The 18,684-nt window shown below is 39.4% G+C and overlaps 1 protein-coding gene across 2 annotated transcripts; it reads left to right on the plus strand.

Annotated features, from left to right (window-relative positions):
• Positions 1 to 1,247: 1,247 nt before the first annotated feature.
• smad5 (SMAD family member 5) lies at positions 1,248 to 18,258 on the plus strand. 2 transcript variants are annotated; one of them, XM_080035329.1, is made up of 7 exons: positions 1,248 to 1,371; positions 6,676 to 7,949; positions 11,087 to 11,380; positions 13,669 to 13,779; positions 15,008 to 15,229; positions 15,746 to 16,002; positions 16,530 to 18,258. In XM_080035329.1, exons 2-7 carry the CDS (start codon positions 7,547 to 7,549, stop codon positions 16,671 to 16,673), a joined length of 1,431 nt encoding a protein of 476 aa, XP_079891455.1. In that variant the 5' UTR covers positions 1,248 to 1,371; positions 6,676 to 7,546; the 3' UTR covers positions 16,674 to 18,258. The 2 variants fall into 2 exon arrangements, with proteins under 2 accessions (XP_079891455.1, XP_079891454.1); XM_080035328.1 differs by lacking the exon at positions 1,248 to 1,371 and adding an exon at positions 1,781 to 1,921.
• Positions 18,259 to 18,684: the final 426 nt, after the last annotated feature.

Genomic DNA, 18,684 nt, shown 5'->3' on the forward strand with positions numbered 1-18,684 from the left:
TGTTCTTAATGTTTTATCTGGAAAAATAAAGGTTAAATAAAAAAATAAAATAAATGCACTAGTTGCTCCGTGCTTGTGGAACCAACTGCCACCTGACAAATGTGATTCCCTCTACATTTCTTCCTTTAAATCAAGGCTCAAAACCCATATGTACACCCTGGTGTTTCCTCCCCATTAACTATCTTACCTCTGCACTACTATCTGTGTTTATGTGGATGTATGTGCTTTACGTCTTTTATTTTGGTTATTGTTATATTACCTTCATTGTTTACCTACTGAATGCACTATGTACAGCACTTTGGACAGTGCAAACTGTCATAAATGTGCTTTTATAAATACATTTTACTTACTTACTTACTTATAACTCACCTAGGCCCTTTGGCACAAATCACCCCAATCCCAGAAATTTGGGGAATAAGCATGATGCAGCAATTTAGGGCTGACATTGTGCTTACTGTATAGACTCAAAATGTAGCATACCAAAGCACTAAAACATGTGTCAAATGTTTTCAAACTTGTCTATAAGTGTTCAGACACAATAATCAAAAAACCTTGATCATGGAAATTTTACTTTGAAAGGCAAAATAAATTTTTTTTTAGCTTAAATGTGCTTATATCTTATTCCTTGTGTCTCCCTTCTTTACAGGATGAGTCAAATGGATGGCTCTTCTTAAATATGTGGTCACATTTCTAATTTCTTCCACGGTTTTCTAGAAACAAGGGGTGGCACAACTTCCAAAATGCACAATTTAGGCCACTCTCCCCTATAAATACAGGTTAAATAAAAAAATTAAAAAATCACCCCCTCAAATTGTAAATGCACCTCCAAAAAGTGTTGCAAATACTCCGTTTCTCTGCTTAGTGTTGTCCCACAATTTATTGGATAAAATGGCCTTACTTTTTGTTTTTGGCCTATTTGTGAAGTTTAATTTTTATGTTCTAGTGTTCATTAAAAAAAAAGAAATCCTAATGGGCCCTGAGCAACTACTTAATGTTCAGGGCTTGTAAATAAACTTTTACAGCTTTACAAGTTTTAGTCTAGGTTTTGTTGCCCGCATGTGGTCGGATATGAACACTGCATTTCATGTGTGTGTTGTGTCTTGAGACTGAATGAAGAATCCCCCTCCATAGAGCGCAGAGCCAGTTATCTACTGAAATGGAAGTGGGTGCGAAATCCCAATTATTAGTCGGGTTTTAATTAAAGTTAAAAGGATTAACAGCTAAGGGGGAATGCATAAAGGTGGTGGGGGCTACTGGAAGAGCCTCGAACAACTGACTACAAAGGACAACAATGCACAACAAGCCTCAGCGCTCCAGACTCACTGGAGCCAGCAACTTGTGAGACGGTGCCCGAGCCGCATCACGACCCCCGTAAGACTCCCAACTTTTCATGCACTGCAACATCTGAAACGTGTTTTTATAGAAGAAATGTGCAGCCATGTTTAGTGTGTTGCAGGCTTTGCTGCTGATACTAAATTGGACGTTTATGATACGTGTTAATCTTGCTATAGTAGCTGTCAAAAGGTGGGAAAAGTTTCTCCGCCCGCCGCATTCCCTTATCTACGCGCAAGATTTTTTTTATCTTCTAAATTATCCTTTTAATAAAATAATTCTGCAACATATTATAACCCAAGTGTGACAGTGTATGTATAAGGATAATTTATAAATGTATAAATTGTAAAATAGTCCTTCAATTGTAACGCAAAAAGGGGGAACTAGTTTGTCAGGAGGATGCGCGGAGGGATTTGCACTCCGCCTATCCAGGCTGCTACTTGTGTCCGGGGTTTGGAGGACATGGCGCGGGGGGAGACAGTGGGAAGAGACGGCGAGCAAATCTTTCAAGAAAATAAGCGAATCAGCTAAAATAACACTTCAAGAAAACCTCCTCACAAGGGCCAGGGCTTGTTTTCGATCTTAAGAGGTACGTGACATGCTTTAGAAAACGACTATTCAGGTGTTTCATTTAGAAAAAGACCAACAGCTACATCAAGCAGTGTATGATCACGGTACGGGCTGGGCTAGCCTTTAGCTTAGCATAGCATTGAGAAGTTTGAAAAAAGTTTCTGGAGGATGGGTAAAGTAATTTAAAAAAGGTAGATTAACACTTTTATTGAAGTTATGTTTTCACAGGCGATATAATGTTCTTACAGTGGACTGTTGTGGCTGTTAACAGGGCGTCAAAGACAAGTGTAACTTTTTTAAACTGAACAAAGTTAGCTAGGCTAGTTAGCACATTTTCGATGGTATCTTTACTTTACGTTAACGCCATTGAGAGAATGTTATTTATTATGACTGGTTTTAACAGTGGTACAGTTATATTAGAGCACCACTTATTAATTTGATTATTTTGTACACTTTAGGGTGTGTGTGCAATGTTAATGCAGTGGTGGAAAGTAACTAAGTACATTTACTCCAATACTGTACACATTTGAGATACGTCTGCCTTACTTACTAAATGTATATTTTTCATGTTAGCCCTACTGTTAGCTTTTACACTGCTCCACTACAGTTATTGGATAAATGTATGTTCTCTAGTTGCTTTACAAAACACATTTCTTTCACAAAAAAACATATGAAGAACTCATAAAATGTATAGCTAATATTTTAAAGTTAAACTTCTAAAAAGTGTTGGCAAATAGACTACAGCTACTACGGACAAATTAAAGGACTGCTGGTGATTTTCTTGAAGACATATTTGTAGTAAACATCTTTAAATCATTGGTCTAAATCAGTAAATCGGGAGTTTCTGATCCTCCCACGCGAACCACCATTAAAACGTGACATTGTTAAAATGTGTGTTCAGTCGTTCAGTCAAGTTTGATCTGCTGTTAGGCCTTTGATGGTGACAACACAAAGAGCTACTGGTGTGAAGCTGCTATCACGTTGTAAGGATGATCACCGTTTTATCTGAAGGGTTAGTCATTTCAGATGCAAATCAAGCTCTTTTTGGCAGTTGTCCATTCATAGTCAAGCAAGTTATAGATCTATCTATCTATCTATCTATCTATCTATCTATCTATCTATCTATCTATCTATCTATCTATCTATCTATCTATCTATGACACATTCATCAAACAATGTGTTTTTGCTTGCTATCAGGAAGATAGGGGCTTGTAGTTGTGTTGAAATATATGTCATTGTGAATCACTGCTGATCCAGTGTGAATGAGGCTGACTGAACAGGATATGTGGAAACATCTGCTCGTGAAACAACTGCAGACAGAGTAGGGCTGGGTATTGACGTGGAATACTTTTTTTTTTTGGCATCGACTGATGAAAATCATTCAGACCATTTAGTATTGGAAACATTTCTTGTTGTTCAATACCAAATTTCAGTCCCTAAAGGTGGAGTCAGTGATTCTGGAGAATGCTTGTTGTCAAAATCAGTGGATATCTCCTCACTGTCTGCTACCTGTCCGTAGGGCTGGGTATTGACGTAGTAGAATACTTTTTTTTTGGCATCGACTCCATTGCCTCCATGCCATCATCGAGTATCGAAAAATGTCCTGTTGTTAAATACCACATTTTTATCTCTGAGGTGTTAAAGGAGTCAGCGATTCTGTAGAATGCTTGTTGTCAAAATCAGTGACTATCTCTTCAAGATCCGCTACCTGTCTGTACTGTTTGCGTGCTTAAAAAAATCTGTTGTTAATACACAGCCTAGGATCTGTAAACAGGCACTATCAGGGTCCCTTTGATTACATACCAATTTACAGAGCCTAGGCTGTGTATTAACAACACTGGATCTTTTTACACACACACACACACAGTTAGGGGTGGGAATCGCTTGGCACCTCATGATTCGATTCCGAGGTCAACGATTCGATTCAAAATCGATTCTCAATGCATCTCGATGCAATTTTTTTTTACGTACATACCTATGTGTGATTTTCAAAAATATATTTATATGAGTTTGCTACTCAGAGTTTGCTAATCACTTCCTACTTTTGTGATGATCATTAAAGACAATCAACAGATGAATTACCTTCTCTAATATTGTCACAAATATGACTTTCTATGACCAGTGCAATAATCAATGCAGCTTTCAACACAATATGGAAGTGTGTAAAAACTAAACCGATTCATTTTAATTTTCTTTCTACTCTTGTGAATCATGTTTCTATAGGATTTCTATTCTATTATTTTCTATGTCATTTCAACACATTGTGCAAAAAGTATGGCTTGGAATTCAGCTCTCATACAAAAACGTAAACAGACACAAAGCCAGTGCAGGTCATATGGGTTTGCTGCTCTCTGCCCTTTTGTCGCCACTTTTAACAACTCGCACTTGTGTGGTGTGCATGCGCAGTGGCGCAGGAAATACTAATATTAAATACTTTTATTTATTATTATTTTTTTTTAATATAAATCGATTATTAACTTTTATGAATCGATTTGGAATCGTTCGAGAGAGAATCGCGATTAATCGGAAAATTGATTATTTTTCCCACCCCTACACACAGTATGCACATGTGGTGGATCATGAGGAGATATTCACTCATTTTGAAGTGAGTGAAGTGTAATGTTTTCTTGCTATAATGGATTCCATATCGAAAAAGAATGGCTCAGGAACCAATATGAAAGTCATATTATACTATCGAAATATTTTGAGGGATACCCAGCCCTAACACAGGAGATGATTTTATTGTAATGTGTACCTACATGTTGTAGTTTAGGATCTTTCCCTCCACTTTCATGTGCCTGTAGAACAATGCCAGTGGAAGTGGGTGCAGCAGTGTGTGTGTCAGAGAGAGTGTGTGTGTGTGTGTGGGACAGCTGTGTGCGGGACGAGGGAAAAAGATGGGACGAGGGAGGAAGCCGCTCTTTGTGGTCACTTCCTTTTAGACGAAGGCCGGTTTCCCAAGCCCCAAACAGCTGCTGCTGCATGTGGTGGATTCACTGTCTGTTTGCTGGGGCTCTATGGAGTGTTGCATATCTCACCATTATGTGTTGCTTGCAGTAATAATATCTTTATTTATATAGCACCTTTTTAAAAACAATGGTTTACAAAGTGCTTTCACAAAATATATACGAGCAAGTACAATCAAATAAATACTTACTAGTCAAAAAAACACATAAAGATAAATACACATATTCATATATACACACAACAAATCAAACCAGATTAATAGGTGCTAGGGGTAAAAAGACATTCAGGAAGAGAATAAAAAGAATAAATAGACGGCATCACGTAAAAGCAAGTCTATAAAAATGTGTTTTAAGAAGTGATTTAAAAGAGGTTACTGATTCAGCAGTGTAGCTAGTTGTACATTAGAATAGAATAGAGTCTTTATTGTCATTGCTTAACGGGTATCCAATGAAATTGCAATGCTACTTCGGCCAGTGCATAATACATATTTAAAAAGAAAACGGTAATAAGTTAATTGATTAAATAGCAAAGAGTAGAAGGAGAAACAGCAATATATATACATTGTTGATCCATCATCAGGAGGCAGCTTCGTAACGTAACGTTACCATCATCATCATCTTTATTGTCAGACTCAAGGTCCATAAAAAGAACACACAAAACATAAAAAACATAAAAAACCCACCCCACAGATAGGCCTACACACATTTTCATAAAAGACATTCATACCAATACTTCCACATTGGTGACTGGTAACGAATTGTACTGTAGCTGGGATTAGTCAGCACAACAACAATGCAATTCTGTGACGTATTAAGGCGACAGATACATTTATACATCAGGTTCCTCAACAATGCTCTGAAAGTGCTGACACCTGCATTACAAAACAGGGCACTAGCACTACAGCACCTAGGCCCCCTCAGTAGAATCCTGAAGCAGTCATTATAAGCAACCTGTAGCTTCTGTAGACTGGCCTACAGAAGTATCTCAGGAGGTGGAAATAGTCCTTTGAGATGTGCAATTAATTTAAGTTCAATCGCATTTTCGACTTACAACAATTATGAAAATACTAGAGCTGCAACGATTAATCGACTAATCGATTATTAAAATAATCGCAAACTATTTTGATGATCGATAAATCGTTTTGAGTAATTTAATAAAAAATGTCCAAATTCTCTGATTTCAGTTTCTCCAATGTGAAAATTTTCTGGTTTCTTTAATCCTATTATGACAGTAAACTGAAATATCTGTGTGTTTTGGACATAACAATACATTTGAGGACGTCAACATGGGCTTTGGAAAATTTATCAAAATTTTTCACCATTTTCTGACATTTTACGGACACACACTAATCGTTTAATAATCGAGAAAATAATCAACAGATTAATCGATAATCAAATGAATCGTTAGTTGCAGCCCTAGAAAATACTATAATCGCCAGGTCATGTTTTTGTGAAATGCAGAAATGGCTGATTTTCTAGATGCCTTTTTTTCACTATAATTAATACCCCAAAGTTTAGCTGCTCGATTATGACAAATCCTCCCACAAGTCCAGGTGCCGCCCCTCTCCCAAATAACCCAGAATATTTCTAGCATAATGTGAACACGTCACTCATGGACACCCTCCAGATGTTCTGCATTGTGTGGAACGGTAGATCCACACAATGTCCTGGGTCAGATTACCTGGACATTTCCCCAGAGTTCATGTGTGAAAGGGGCTTTATTTACAAATGTTTGTTTAGCTAAAGACATAATGCTGAATTATCGAGTGTGTTGCTAATCTCTCCTTGTATCTTTTGTGTTTTGCAGAAAGCTGGGGGCACTGACTGACTGTTCATTGGAGAAATCAGTCCAGGAGAGGAGCTGGGAGTCTCCGAGCATTAAGTCACTTCCTTATTCCTGCGTCTGTCATTGTGCCCTGGTGGGACCTGCTGCATCGTGTCAGTGGGACAGACCCTCTCTCTCTCTCCCTCCCCCTCTCTCTCTCTCTCTCTCTCTCTCTCTCTCTCTCTCTCTCTCCCCCTCTCTCTCTCTGTCTCTCCCTCTCTCTCTCTGTGTCTCTCTCCCTCCATCACTGGGACAGACCCTCTCCCTCTTTCTCTCGCTCCCTCTCTCTCCCTCCATCAGTGGGACAATCTCTCTCTCTCTCCCTCTCCCCCCCCCACCCCCCCCTCTCCATCAGAGCTGGTGACCCGAGCCCGGACAGCTCGCTGCTTCCTGAGCAGCAGGCAGCAGCTGCGTCCTGCGCGCTCCCTCCCCTCCCTCTGTTTCCTGTCCTTGGATGGGACAAGGCTAAACCTCCTCTCCCCTCCCCTACCCCACACCTACATACTACATACGCTGCACACACATTCACACACTCGAGAAGTGGTTTTATCTAGTTGACCACGGGTCGATTTAGGCTCCTAAGTCTAATTGGAAATCATCGTTTTTTTGGGGGATCTGTAGACCCCTGTTGGTCTTGATTTTCACTTGGAGTAAGCGCTCCTCTCTTCTTCTTTTTTTTACCTACACTACAGCATCCACCACACATTCACATATCGTTTCGAGCTACGAACTTTAATTGGAGATCTGTTTTGGGACTTTTAGACCCTTCGTTGGTCTTGACTTTTGGCTTGGGAGGCGCGTGGCTACTACGTGCTGTATTTTTTTTCCCCCCACCTACACCCCATCCTACACTATGACCACCATGTCCAGCCTGTTCTCCTTCACGAGCCCGGCCGTCAAGCGTCTGCTCGGCTGGAAGCAGGGCGACGAGGAGGAGAAGTGGGCGGAGAAGGCGGTGGACGCGCTCGTAAAGAAACTCAAGAAGAAGAAAGGTGCCATGGAGGACCTGGAGAAAGCCCTGAGTTGCCCAGGACAACCCAGCAAGTGCGTGACCATTCCTCGGTCGCTGGACGGGCGGTTACAGGTGTCCCACAGAAAGGGTCTGCCCCACGTCATCTACTGCCGCGTGTGGCGCTGGCCCGACCTGCAGTCCCACCACGAGCTCAAACCCCTGGAGGTGTGCGAGTATCCGTTTGGCTCCAAGCAGAAGGAAGTCTGCATCAACCCGTATCACTACAAACGAGTGGAGAGCCCCGGTAGGTGCTGAAAGATGCTTTCACAATGTAGGGGGATTTTCAAAGAGTTATTGATAGGACTTCAGGGTTGTTGACTTAAAGTTTTAGCATGGTTTAACTACACAGTTCATGTTACAAGGAACTTTGAAATGTTTATGAAACACTCTAATTTTTGTAGAATCAACAACAACTGAAAGTTCCTCATATCTCCTTCAAATGATCTTGTCATTATGAAGACATACATTTTTCCCCAATTGCAAAAAGATTTTTTTACTTCTCACCATTTGATGGCAAATATGTTTTTTAGTCAGTCATTTAGAAATATGTTTATCTTTAATATCTACAACACATGCAACTGAAAACCAGCATCACTACAGTCCTACTGAATGGCAGCAATTAAGACTTTGGGGTTGAATTTTAAGCACGTTTTAACTACATAGTTCATGTTATTTAAACCTCCTACAAGGAACTTTTTAAATGTTCATGAAACAGTCAAATGTTTTCCTCTGATGACCTGTAACAGCAAACAAGGCAATTGGTTAAAACACAATTTTTCTTTGTAGCAACTTTGAAATAACTTGTCTAGATGTGTTATTCTAAAAGCACATTTGTTTCCCCCCATGCAACTAAAGAAGCAGCATAACTTACTATTGAATAGACCATTGATAGGACTTCAGGGTTGAGTTTTTTTAAGCACGTTTTTTAACTACATAGTTCATAGTTAGTTAAACCTTTTAAATGTTTCTGAAACAGTGTCCTTTTCCCTCTGATTAACATAAATGACCTGTAACAGCAAATGAGCAGACGAGACTATTAGTTAAAGCACTATCTTTCCTTGTAGCAACTTTTAAATCAACTTCACACACACACACACACACACACACACACACACACACACACACACACACACACACACACACACACACATTCTTTTTCCCCATGCAACTGAAGAAACAGCATAGCTACTATTGAATAGCAGCAAAAACAAGACTGCTTATTGGACCATTGTGAGTCAGTGCACATCTCTTACCTAAAGCTCTGCAGCTGGTAAGCAAATCCACAAAGGTCATGAGGCTGTCATCACACACACACACACACACACACACACACACACACACACACACACACACAGGCCTGTTCCACCCGCCCCCACCATTTTACAGAAAATCAATATCAGTAGCTCTTTTGGAGTCTTATTAGATTATAGGCCTGAGGCACTCCAGATGGGGTGTGGCATCACTAAACGCATGAACCACTCAGACTAAACTCGAAGCACTTTCTCATCTCTCTACACACACACACACACACACACACACACACACACACACACACACACACACACACACACACACACACACACACACACACCCTATCTCTCGCATTGCAGTGGTTCCCCTATATACATTTTACAGCAGGGCTACATCAGTGGATATCTCTTCATGATCCGTTACCTCTCCGTACTGTGTGTGTGCTGAAAATTTAGGAACAACAATCTTTCTCCACTATCGTTGAATCCACATTTAACACATGTTAAACACAAAAGGCTCCCATTTTTTAACTTTAGAAAAATAACTTATCTGTCACACACGTGTCGGTAAAACATACTGACATAGAGGCTGATGTTTAGGCCTACTTTAATTGCACTTACCTAATTATGATACCACAGCGATTTTAGGAGTGAATATTCGATCATGTATGTTTACTGTACATGCTTGAAATTTCTCTTTTGGCTTCGTATTTATGTTCAATAAATCTGAATTTTCTTAAATCTGGAGATATCTTTATGTGAACTGCAAAGACAGTTTTCCCTGTTCAATTGTATATTGTACTGCAGCCTCAAACCATTGAGAGAGAGAGAGAAACATTTGTAAAGACCCAAAAGGTCAACAGTGTGAATGCTCAAAACATCCTAGCGCCCTCAATTGCACCGGCTATGTCTAAGACAACACTTCATTGTCTCTCTCACACACAGACAGACGACACACACACACAGGCACACATGCACAGGCACACACACACACACAACCACACGTTTGACCCTGAAGGTGACAGCATTTCTGACACTTGGCTGGTTTTGAGATTGCCGGTTTCTGTATTGACGAGTTCAAGGATATGGATCAAATGTCAGTCACTAGACACCGAACGTCTTATTATTATTATATTATTTAAACATCGGAGCTTTCTGGGGCAGCCTTGGAGCTATGACGCTAAAAGTCAGTTAAAAATAGAAATTCAAGGCTAAGGAAATGCACTCTATCCATCTGGCAAAACATAAAAACTAAAATAGATAATATGAATGACCTCTGTGGCTATATCTTTACCAAGGTCGAACGTAGGTTTAAATAAAAATGCAGAATCTTATTTTGAAATTTATGTTGCAGACACAAACAGATTGGGATTTTACTAAGACAATCTTAAAATAATTTGTGAGGTGTTTTAATTTGTTGAATAAAGTAGGACGTTTGGAGACATCCCCCTGGGTATTAGGAAACTGAACAGTTTTGTTTGCTGGTATTTTGTAGGTCAAATGATGAATAAAGAAAATCATTCGTAGTTACTTGCTGCCAGAACGTTGTGTGTGTGTGTTGCGGCTCGTTTTCCAAGAGCATGCCCATCAAGAGCTCCTCTTTCCTGTATTGGCTGCATTTCTTTGGAAAGGATCCGATACATTATTAACAACCAGGAAAAGCCTTGAAGCACAATGAATTCAGCCTTATTTCTACCAGGTTTGCCTGGAAAACATCACAGAGAAGGCACAATAGACGAGATAAGACGAGCCGTATTGAGTTTGAAGATTGACTGGTGCACAAAACAGGGCTTCAGTCTTTGTGTGAAGAAGTTTTCATATGTGGGAAATGTAGTAAAATATTATTCCAAGCAACTGCAGAAGTTAAGATTCTGAAATGTGTGATTTTAATTTAATACTTTTTACTTCTCTCTTCCATTTGTGATTTTATCTCAGTAATCAAAGCGATTTCAAAACATCCTTCTGTTTTTTTTTTGCACAAATTGTATCTTGCATACAGTCAAATGGTTTTCTAAATGATAAGACACGCACGCACACGCACGCACACACACACACACACACACACACAGAATGCCTTTTTCTAAAAATCAAAAATAACTCATTTTCCTCCCTGTCTTCTCTCCCTATCCAGTGCTCCCTCCTGTCCTGGTCCCGCGTCACAGTGAGTTTAACCCTCAGCACAGTCTCCTGGTTCAGTTTAGGAACCTGACCCACAACGAGCCCCACATGCCCCTCAACGCCACCTTCCCCGAGTCCTTCCAGCAGCCTCACAGCGCGGGCAGCAGCAGCACGGGCGGAGGGGGCGGTGGTGGTGGGTCCTTCCCCATCTCTCCAAACTCCCCGTACCCCCCCTCTCCAGCCAGCAGCGGTACCTACCCAAACAGTCCCGCCAGCTCGGGGCCTTCCAGTCCATTCCAGCTCCCAGGTACGCCAAGCAAAGCACTGCTGTAACTGTATTATTTTGCCTTTTTTGTAGTTAATTTAGTATTTTAATATGTGTCAATGAGTTTTACTTCTTTTGTTTGCATGGTTTAATTAAAAATTTTTAACTTGGTTTTTCAAGCTATAGTGCGTAACTTCTGTCGCCCACATGAATGAGGAAAGCCTTCGGTGATGGCGCATAGGTTTTTATACCATTTGCTATATGTACAAGCAATAGAATCAATAACTAAAATATTTCTTGGGTGCTTCTTGGACTTTTTCTGAGCTCCTGCGCCAGTGTCAGGGGGCGACACCAGTTTGTAAACGCTGCCATACTGAGAAATACAGAGAGTTTTCTGGAGCTGATAGAATTATTCAACTTTGTGTCAACTTGTTTGGCAATGGCTTGAATGTAACCAACATTCATTTAAATTTAAAAGTTACGCACTACTGCTTAAAAAGCTTTTATTAATATTTTTTCAAGTTTAATATAATAATATTTATGTATGCTGCTTACTGGATGTCAGAATTTCCTTCGGGATCAATAAAGTATCGACTATCTCTCCATCTTTCTATCTGTACTCGTGTGCCTGACCCTGGGCAGAATGCCAAACTATTGTGCTGCTCTGGTGTGGCTCTGTCATGTAGCCAACACCGGGCTCGCTGTTAAACACTCGTCTCTGGTGATTATTCTCTTTAAACGGTGGAGTCAGTCATTCTGGAGAACGATTGTTGTAAAAATAACTTTATGTGTGTGTTCAGGGGTTGGTAAAAGGGCATGTTGCTAGCTACGGTGGGCACACTTTGTTTAGATGCCACTTTACAGAGCCTAGGCTGGCTGTGTATAAACACCTGATTTATTTTTTCTCAGTGAACAGAGTACGGACATGCTGAGGACTGTGAGGATATATTCACTGATTTTGACAAAGTAATTTTGGCAACAAGCGTCCTCCAGAATCACTGACTCCAACTTTAAAAAAGTACATAGTGTTGCTTACAAGTGACTATAGCAATTTACCAAAGGAAAATTATTTTTGTTGTTTTGATAATTTACAGAACTCCAAGTCAAGAGAAATGTTATGTGCAATTGTTCACTATAATATCATACAAATATCCTCAATTTAGAACTGAATAAAATTTTTTTTAGAAGCAAGTGTGAAACGGCATACAAACAAGTTTCATAAACAATATTTATATAATAATCACATGTGTCCGAAAAGGAGCACGAGGAACCCAAAGCTTATTAATTCCCACATCAACATATCAATTTCATCCTAACGATACGATACCCATCCCGAGTCTATTCTAATAAGGATCACACAAACGGAAATTCTCTCCCTGAAATCTAAGTGGAGGTTTTTCCTGAATTGTTTTTTCCTGTGGGCTTTGAAAGCTCATGTTGCATCTCTGTCGGGAATAGGTTAGCGTTAGCATGTGGCTTAGCAAGTGAGGAATATGTGAAATCTGACACCATTTCCTGGGTACAGATGCTGTGATGATTGTTGGAGTCTAGGGAGGTGTGTGTGTGTGTGTGTGTGTGTGTGTGTGTGTGTGTGTGTGTACCTTTGTTTTTGTGAGATACAATTTGAGTTTTAGACCTTAATTGTGAGGACATTTTGGCCAGTTCTTCTCACTTTGGGACAGGCCTTCAAAGAGCTGTTTGAGGGTTCACACTAGGGTTTAAGATTCAGGTTAGAATACGGTTCAGTTTAGAGTTAGGGTTGGGGTTAGGCATTTAGTTTTGATTCTTAGGGTTAGGGTAAGGGGCAAGGGAAGGCATTTTGTCAATGAATGTCCTCACAAGTATAGGTGTAAAAACTTGTGTGTGTCTGTGTGTGGCAACAACTGGTCCTGGTACCATCTTAAATTAATCTAAAAAAAACTGAGGAAAAAGAGACTCGTTAGTTGGTTGCAAATTTTTCTTCAGTTGATTTGAAGACATTTGTCCATTCAGAATTGAGATATTTACATTTTTACAAAGAGCACGCACACACACACACACACACACACACACACACACACACACACACACGTTCTTGGTTGTCCATCGATTTTGATGATGATGAAGTCCACTTTGAACCTTTTTTTTGTTAAACTTTTTAAATAAACAAGCAACAACTGGTGCCATCCTCTCTTAACGTGTCTCTTTCCTGTCCCAGCTGATGCTTAGGGTTAGGGTAAGGGGCTACGAAAGGCATTATGTCCATGAATATCCTTGTGTGTGTGTGTGTGTGTGTGTGTGTGTAACAACTGGTCCCATCCTCTCTAACGTGTCCCTCTTTCCTGTCCCAGCTGACACCCCTCCCCCGGCCTACATGCCCCCCGATGAGCAGCTGGGCGGAGACAGCGTGTCCATGGAGACCAGCAGCACGGCCCTGGTGGCTCCCAACGTCGCCAGAGGAGGTGAGGGGAAGGAACACATTTAAAATCAAATCAAATCAGTTTTATTTGTAAAGCCCAATATCACAAATAGACATTTTGCCTCAGTGGGCTTTACATTCCATACAGTATGACACCCTCTGCCCTTAGACCCTTAGCTCGGCTGAGAAAAAAACTCCCAGTAAAAAACCCTTTACCGGGATTTAAAAAATATATATGAATCTCAGGGAGAGTCGACAGAGTAAGGGATCCCTCTCCCAGGACGGACATGCTGCAATAGATGTCATAAGTAGAGAAAAGGTACTATAGCTAACAGACAGCTTTGTTCTTAAGGATCTTATAATCTATTTCTCTCCTCTAATTAATGAATCCTGTCGTAAGTCTGAATAAGGTTTTATAAGTGTTGTTAACATACTGGTTTTAAAATGGAAACTGTAGACGTATGCACTAGGTTTAAGAGTTGCACTATTATGTCCAAAACGATTATCACCAATATTTTGATCAATACTGAGATCACAATTATTCATTGATTTTAGTGACACCATTTTTTTGTTATAGCACGTGAACATAACAGTCCATCCGTCTCTTTCTTTTATCTTTTCCTGCTCGAACTGTAAGCTTTACTTGATTCAAATATCTCGACTGAATGTGCTTCTTTAACGCGTTATCTATGGTCATTCCATCAATAAGAGGGAAGCTTTAACAACTAGAAGATTTTTGTGCTCGGAGACGTCATCAGCTAAATTTGACTCGCCTGATTTCCCCCTACACACACAAACAAAAACCTGCACCACATCACAACACTCCCAATTAAGTTACAGTATATAGGTGACTGTACAATGACAATAAAGGCTATCTTATTAGAGCTGCAACGATTAATCGACGAATCGATTATTAAAGTAATCTCCAACTATTTTGATAATCGATTAATCGTTTCGAGTAATATTTTAATAAAAAATTTCCAAATTCTCTGATTTCAGCTTCTCAAATGTGAATATTTTCTGGTTTCTTTAATCCTTTTATAACAGTAAACTGAAATATCTGTGTGTTTTGGACATAACGATACATTTGAGGACGTCAACATTGGCTTTGGAAAATGTATCAACATTTTTCACCATTTTCTGACATTTTACGGACCAAAACACTAATCGATTAATAGAGAAAATAATCGACAGATTAATCGATTATCAAAATAATCGTTAGTTGCAGCCCTATATCTTATCTAATCTAATCTTCTGTTGTTTTCCCCCAGATGTGCAGCCGGTGGAGTACGAGGAGCCGAGTCACTGGTGTTCCATCGTGTACTATGAGCTGAACAACCGAGTGGGAGAAGCGTATCACGCCTCCTCCACCAGTGTTCTAGTGGACGGCTTCACCGACCCGTCTAACAACAAGAACCGCTTCTGCCTCGGCCTGCTGTCCAACGTCAACCGCAACTCCACCATCGAGAACACGCGCAGACACATCGGAAAAGGTAAGAGGCGCACAGTCAGACTCGCTCACTCACTCACTCACTCACTCACTCACTCACTCACTCACTCACTCACTCACCACATTTGGAATTAATACTGTATCCCAGGTTATATGCTACTTAAAATAGTTTACATGTAAATTACATGCAGTCATTGTTTATTTCATTTGTTAGGGAACGTAGGTTGTATTGAGTTACATTTGTCTTGAAGCGCTTCAAGCCCAACCCTAATGAACATGTCGTTTAAATATCCTTTTAAAATGTAGTGTTAAGTCAGACACTAAAACAGATTTGAAGTAGAGATGGGTATCACTCAACGGTAATACTGTGTGTACAAGGGTATCATTTGGGGAAGGTCTAAATAGAATGAAAAAAATAATAATAGTAATCTGATACCACCAAACCTTACTTAACAGTTAGCACAGATAGTGGAGCGGCTTAGTGCTACAATTTGTTTGTGTGTGTGTGTGTGTGTGTGTGTGAATGTCCTAACCACTTTCTGTCTCCCTTCTTAACCAGGAGTGCACCTGTACTACGTTGGAGGAGAGGTGTACGCAGAGTGCCTCAGTGACACGAGCATCTTTGTCCAGAGCAGGAACTGTAACTATCACCACGGCTTCCACCCCACCACCGTCTGTAAGATCCCCAGCGGATGTTCACTCAAGATCTTCAACAACCAGGAGTTCGCTCAGCTGCTGGCTCAGTCGGTCAACCACGGCTTCGAGGCCGTCTATGAGCTAACCAAGATGTGCACCATTAGAATGAGCTTTGTCAAGGTAAGGCCGGAAAAATAGAGGAGTTAAAGCACAGTTGTTGTTGTATATATGTAGTAGCTGATAAGCAAACTTTTTTTTTTTTTTTGCTCGATCAAAAAGTTAGGTTTGTCTTACAGTAAATATTTGGGCAAAATTGTCAAACATTTTTAAAAAGCATTGAATTAATTTACCTTAAAACAAGGTCTTAATTAATTAGTTTTAAAATGTATTAAATCAATCTTTCACAAGCCTTAAAACGCAAAACTATTATATTTCATATTTTATTACAAACTCAAAATAACCCAATGAATATTCTGAATGACCTGAATTAAAATGACATACTAAACATGTTTTGAAGTGGATCTTTTACTTTTATCACTGGACCAAAGAAGTTTTATGCAAATTTGTCCCTAACCCAAATTAATTTCTCCTTTTTTCACCAGTTTTGTTTACTGTGGAATTATTCTTTAATTTAATTCCAAGCGGCACTGAAAAAAGTCTTAAAATATCCTCACTATCATTGCTAATTCTGCCCTGCCTCCTTCCAGGGCTGGGGAGCTGAGTACCACCGGCAGGACGTCACTAGCACCCCCTGCTGGATCGAGGTGCACCTTCACGGCCCGCTGCAGTGGCTGGACAAGGTGTTAACACAGATGGGATCGCCCCTCAACCCAATCTCCTCCGTGTCCTAATGCTGGACTCATGGGAGCTCGGGAGATCCTTTCTACAATTTTTTTTATTTTTTACTTTTTTTTTTAAGAAACTTTTTATCTCCTCCCCCCCCTCCCCTTCCTTCCGTGATTTTATAATTTAAGGTGGTCTTAATGGCTGAACTGTTTACACTTAACTTTGGGAAGGGATTTTGAACTCTGGATGAAAATCATATACAGAGTAACGTTACAAGCGAAATACTGTGGAGGAAGCGAGGAATATGGAATGCCCGAGTAGCAGTAAGGAAATGGACAATCTACTGCTTCACAATGCGACAACACCGGCAAGAATCGAGGGCTCAAATCTTTTATCAATTGTTAATTTTTTTTGCATCAAGTTTTATTGTTTTTATTTCTCTGTATGTGTAGTTTTTTAACGAAGCAGGTCTGTTTTCACTACTCTGCCTTATGTCCGACAGACGAAATTGGAAAAAATCTTTACTGAACACTTTTTCTTACATTGTGTTGTCTCAATGTCAGATATTTACAACTTGAAGCCTCTGGAAACCCTAAAGTCTAAAATAGTAAAAAAAAAAAAAATCAATATATGAAATTAAAATTGGAAGCTTTTAGACCAAAATCTGATTTAAAAAAAGGATTTCCATAAATATTATACAACCGAGTTAGCTATTTTAACTGTCTAGACCGCTTTACAGGACTGTGTGGGTGTGGCCATATCAAATGGTCTCCAAGGCAACATTCATTGTTTTAATAGAATGTCCGGGGCAGAGAACTGCGGTGATTGGTTCAAAATACCTACTGTGTCATAAGAACCAGAGCATAGCCCCGCCCCATCTGAACAGACTTTCTGTAAAGTTTATCAAACGTATATGACAATATCTTTTCATTTGGATTGATACATATGCCTATAACTCTTTTCAGATGCTTTACTATCATGAAACTAACTCCCCAAAAGTACATGTCACAGAAAGAGAAATGTAGGGTTAGACAGTGAGACCATAAAACACTCTTTCTGCCTTTTCTCAGGCTAGGATGATCCGATTTAAATTTTTTTTGCATTTATACTTCATAGGATCTCCGAGTTCAATACACCTTCATATTCCAACCGGTGAAGTAGGCCTTTAAGAAGGATTTCATGGATTTGGGTCTACAGGGGCTTTAAGATATAGACATGATTATGTTTACCATTAGGCTCAGATATAACAAAATGCTTGTCTTTTTATAGTCTACTCTACTGCTAGAAATAAACACTGAGCTGCTGCCTTTTTAAATAAGGTGACGTATGCCAACCTGATAGATTTTGATATGGGAGATCATCAATCAATCACTGAACAAGTTTTTACACACCAACTAGCTAACAACGTTGTGAATGTTACATCTATTGCAATAGAGGTAGCCATTTATGATACGATAATCAGACATTTGGACTTTCGTTTGTACTCCTCTCCTCTCAAGTAAGAGTTGACTGTATTTTCCATACTCACTGTATTAACAATATTGTGCACTCATGGATTTTGTGGAGGCATATTAAAGTTTGGCGTGGGTACCAAGGCATTATGTTGATAGATAATAATTGACTTCATTTAGCTCTATGAAATAAACTGGTTATTTGGTAACAAAGATGGTTTATTAGTTTTGTCCGTCCTTTTTTTTAAATATTTTGGTAATACTTTGAGATATGCAAAGAGCATGCAATATATCTTAATATTCTTATGGCCTATAACTGGTTAAATATTTAGATTTGGTTTAGTTTGATTGTGATTATTATAACTAAATATAAGTATCATCACAATTTTTAAAGATATAAAAAGCAATGTAGCAACAAGAACTGAAGGATGAATCTACCGTGGCTTACAATAATGGTGTTATTTACGAAATTCAAATGAATATTTACACATTTATTTGTTGAAATGACAAACACCTGAGTTGTATAAGTGAGTGTAACTGCATGATGCCATACTTTTATGTTGGTTTGTGAAACCATTATTTTGAACGTTTTCTTTTTCTCCATTAGTTTTGTCAACTAAAATCA

Source organism: Ammodytes marinus (assembly GCF_949987685.1).
Source record: "Ammodytes marinus genome assembly, chromosome: 10".
Taxonomy (NCBI): Eukaryota; Metazoa; Chordata; class Actinopteri; order Uranoscopiformes; family Ammodytidae; genus Ammodytes; species Ammodytes marinus.